This window comes from Aplysia californica, unplaced genomic scaffold (genome assembly GCF_000002075.1).
Source record: "Aplysia californica isolate F4 #8 unplaced genomic scaffold, AplCal3.0 scaffold00493, whole genome shotgun sequence".
NCBI classification, from domain to species: Eukaryota; Metazoa; Mollusca; class Gastropoda; order Aplysiida; family Aplysiidae; genus Aplysia; species Aplysia californica.
This window is the reverse complement of record NW_004797763.1, coordinates 441,910-445,665: the sequence shown is the minus strand read 5'-3', so window position 1 is coordinate 445,665 and position 3,756 is coordinate 441,910. Positions and strand designations below refer to the sequence as shown.

General features: G+C 39.4%; 1 protein-coding gene across 1 annotated transcript in view; it reads left to right on the top strand.

Annotated features, from left to right (window-relative positions):
* Positions 1-32: 32 nt before the first annotated feature.
* The window catches only part of LOC106012776 (alpha-N-acetylglucosaminidase), a gene marked incomplete in the record, with an annotated part of 5,159 nt that continues 1,435 nt past the window's right edge, over positions 33-3,756 (top strand). Inside the window, 3 exon segments of the mRNA XM_013086704.2 lie at positions 33-210; positions 1,342-1,385; positions 2,836-2,893. Of these exon segments, the coding sequence (XP_012942158.2) occupies positions 64-210; positions 1,342-1,385; positions 2,836-2,893 (249 nt within the window).

Sequence of the window (3,756 nt, the reverse complement as noted above, 5' to 3'; positions counted from 1 at the left end):
ACCCCCCCCCCCCCCCACACACACAGGTCCGCTGGAGAGAAACTGTCCAGTCTTCTGGCCGACATGGATCAAATCCTCAGCGCCAACGATCGTTTCTTGGTGGGTCGCTGGATTGAGGACGCTCGCTCCTGGGGCTCGGATGACAGTGAGAAAACCCTGCTGGAGTATAACGCCAGGAACCAGATCACTCTGTGGGGACCTGATGGGGAGGTATAATATATGTGTGCATAGTTGGATGTCTTAGAAATATTATTACAAAGTCCTATCCCATTTTTTGGCCACTGTTTATAGTTACTTTGACCATGAGTTCATTCAGAAACCAAATTAAATGTTCTATCTGCTATATCAAAATCGTAAGATTCTTTGAAGTCGTTATCAAGATCAAATTATTATTGCATTTGAAAAAACTTGACATGTTGTGAAACTCAGAACGTTTAATTTCAAATTTATCAAAACTAGGTCCTTCGAGCAAGTAGAACTTTGTTCATTCTAGAGTAACGATGTGTTAATTTGTAGATAAACACTAAAAAAAGGAAAGGAGTTGGGGGTTAATTGTGATGTCCAAATCATAGTCTTTATATTCCACTCCTCACTGTGCATCACAATGATGACATAAAAATCTAACACTTTACAACAAGAGCGCTACAATGCTCCCAATGATTAATTCCGCTCCTATTGAACCTATGTATTTATATAAGATACCCCCCCCCCCTCAACTAAGCAGAAATGAATGATATATGGAATTAATATGCAGTCTGATTAGAGGTGTGATGGATTTACTGCGGTTTAGGATTTCAGTGATAACTATAAACAGCTGTGCGATGCCTTACGCCATATGAACTTTCTTGCAGTATATTATTAAGAGTGAATTCACAGAAATGTCAATCCCCCTCAAAGATCAAAACTATCATCTCGGATGTAGAGTGTCCCTATCACGATATTCTAATATGTTCTTCTTCGTGCAGTAAATCTGAAATCGTGTTGACTCTCAGTAGGCTACATAGTTCTTTATATGGTCGCTTTTAAGGACAAGCGGGCTAACCCAGGTTTCGGGGGTAACCAGAAATCTTCACCTACACCAAAAGTGGGCATTGCCCTACCTATAGGAGAAGTTTGGTTTCTTTGGAGTGTATATTTGTTTGGTTATAGAGAAAACTCTTCTTGTCTTTTAAAGAAAATGAACAAAGGTTCAGAAACTTTCTCAAAACAGCATTTTTCGGGATAGCAAGCTTGTCCTTAAAAGCGACCATTAATATGTGTACCGCTATTTTAAAATCAGGCCTGACCTAAATCAGACTCATAGGTCATAGTTGTAGCTTTTTGTATGTTTTTCTTCATCAGATCCGGGACTACGCCTCCAAGCAGTGGGCTGGTGTCGTTGCAGGGTAGGTGGTTAGACTAATAGTTACTTAACTTTACTTTTATTCACCGCTTATACCCTTTTGAGTGTCGCGGGAAGAAAGAGACGTCTTTCTGCCACCAACCGGAGAGCTTGGGTCAGGGAGATGGATTAATAGTTTAGTAATGTAAATCGTACTAAGTGTTTACGCCCACAGCAGTGCAGTTTTGATCACGAAGGACGCAAGATACTTTGTGTTTGTCCGTCGGGGTCTAAGCAGACTGAATGAGATACAAAATCCCGACATTCAGAGATACTCGATAGCAAAAACTTCCCAACCACTTAACTTTCGAATTTGAAAAAAAAATTAAAGGTGGTTGAGAATCATTTAAAGGGTGCACAGTTTTACTGAGAAGTCTGAAGTCACTGTAGTTAATTTTCAGTTTTTCATTAGTTTCATTTAGATCTAATCTTGGGAAAGCCCGTCTTCTAAGACGCCATTGTAAACAAGTGAGGCTTCTGTTCACAACGAGTGCGTGCATTGATCCCACAATGACTTGACGATCGATTCTTTTGAGTCCGTTCGTCGAACGGGAAACCCAGCTATCCGAACCACTTAACTTTCGAATTTGACAAAATAAATGGTGGTTGAGAATCATTTAAAGGGTGCACAGTTTCATTGAGGAGCCTGAAGTCCCTGTAGTTTAATTTTCAGTTTTTCATTAGTTTCGTTTAGATCTAATATAGGGAAAGTCCGTCTTCTAAGACGCCATTGTAAGCAAATGAGGTTTCCGTTCACTGGCTGTGCACACTTATTCCACTCCTTTGAAATTATGGAGTGTACAACGAAGAAAGCGGAATAGAGGATCAATCTATAGGCCTACATCTATTATTATATATTATGGCAAATTGGAAACGCGTGTGTCACTTTTCGCTCAAGATTTATTTCTCCATTCCAGTAGAGGGTAAATATACACGTGTAGTAGGCCAATGACTTTCAGTTGATGTTAATGCATCGATCATCCCTTTCGTCAAAAGGCGGCCAAGCTATTTAATATAGTATGTATAGATTATGTTCGTCATACAGGGATGAGTGCGAGGGAGACAGACAGGCATGAGTGAAACTTTATTTTTAGTAAATAATTAGTCAGTCAAATTAAATCCTACTTTTACCCAGTTTCGTAATAGATCTCTCTTATGGATTAAACAGTGCTCTTATTAAAAATGATTTTACAAATCAGTCATTCACCAATATGAAATGAAAAGCAAGCTGTTTTCAAAGGGTATCCTTTGTAATGTTGACTGTACATGTATCTCTTGCTAAATATAGACCTAATTCATTTCTTATTGGTTTCTGTTCATAATCTGCTTCTTCAAAAAAAAAGGAAACACACACACATACACACACACACACACACACACACACACACACACACACACACACACACACACACAATAACACACACACACTGCTTTATTGGTATCTTTCTTTTCAGGTATTATAAACCTCGTTGGGAATTTTATGCTTCCTGGCTGGTGGAGTGCATACAAAATGTAAGTTGACCTTCCCTTATCCTAGATTATAGAGACCAGTGCTTTTCTCAGCGGGATGCTTGTCAGCCTGGGGGCTGAACCCACAGTGGGTGAGTCGTAATTGGTTGCTTTTAAGCACAAGGGTGTTATCCCGAAAAAAAAGCTCTTTTGAGAAAATCGAAGATAAAGTTTCTGGACATTTGTTCAGTTTCTTTAAAAGACAAGGAGAGTTTTCTCTATCTCCAAACAAATATACACATCAATGAAACCAAACGTCTCCTATAAGTAAGGCAATGCCCACTTTTGGTGTAGGTCAAGATTTCTGGAAACCCCCGAAATTTGGGTTAGCCCGCTAGTCCTTAAAAACGACCAATTTTGGTGGACGGCAGGGATTCACCCGAATATTGACATGTGTTATTAATTTAATGCCTCGCTTGGAAATACCAAGTAAGTGGATGATACCAAAATTTTAGCCTCTTTAATCTTTAAAGACCCACATTCTGGTCATTCGAGAACATTTTAAGACGCTCTTTTTGTAAAAGAAGCGTGCCTTTGTTAATCGAAAAGATTTCAAAATTCTGTTTTCTTCATCTGAAACTACTTTTGTGCAGCAACATGCATGGTATGAACTGTGGTAATTCGTCTTTCTGGGTGTAATGGGTTGGAAATTGGTTGCAACGTTGCTGTTGGTCTTCTTCAGGTCGGATGTATGGATCCGCTCCGTCTTTAAGCGTTAAAGGTGGCAAAAAGTGAGTGCTCGCTCTAAAACGTTTGACACTTATTGGCATAGATTGTAAGCATATTCCATTCCATTCGACACGTTTTATTTAGATAAAAAAAGCAGGTAAGCTAGCTCTCTCTCTCTCTCTCTCTCTCTCTCTCTC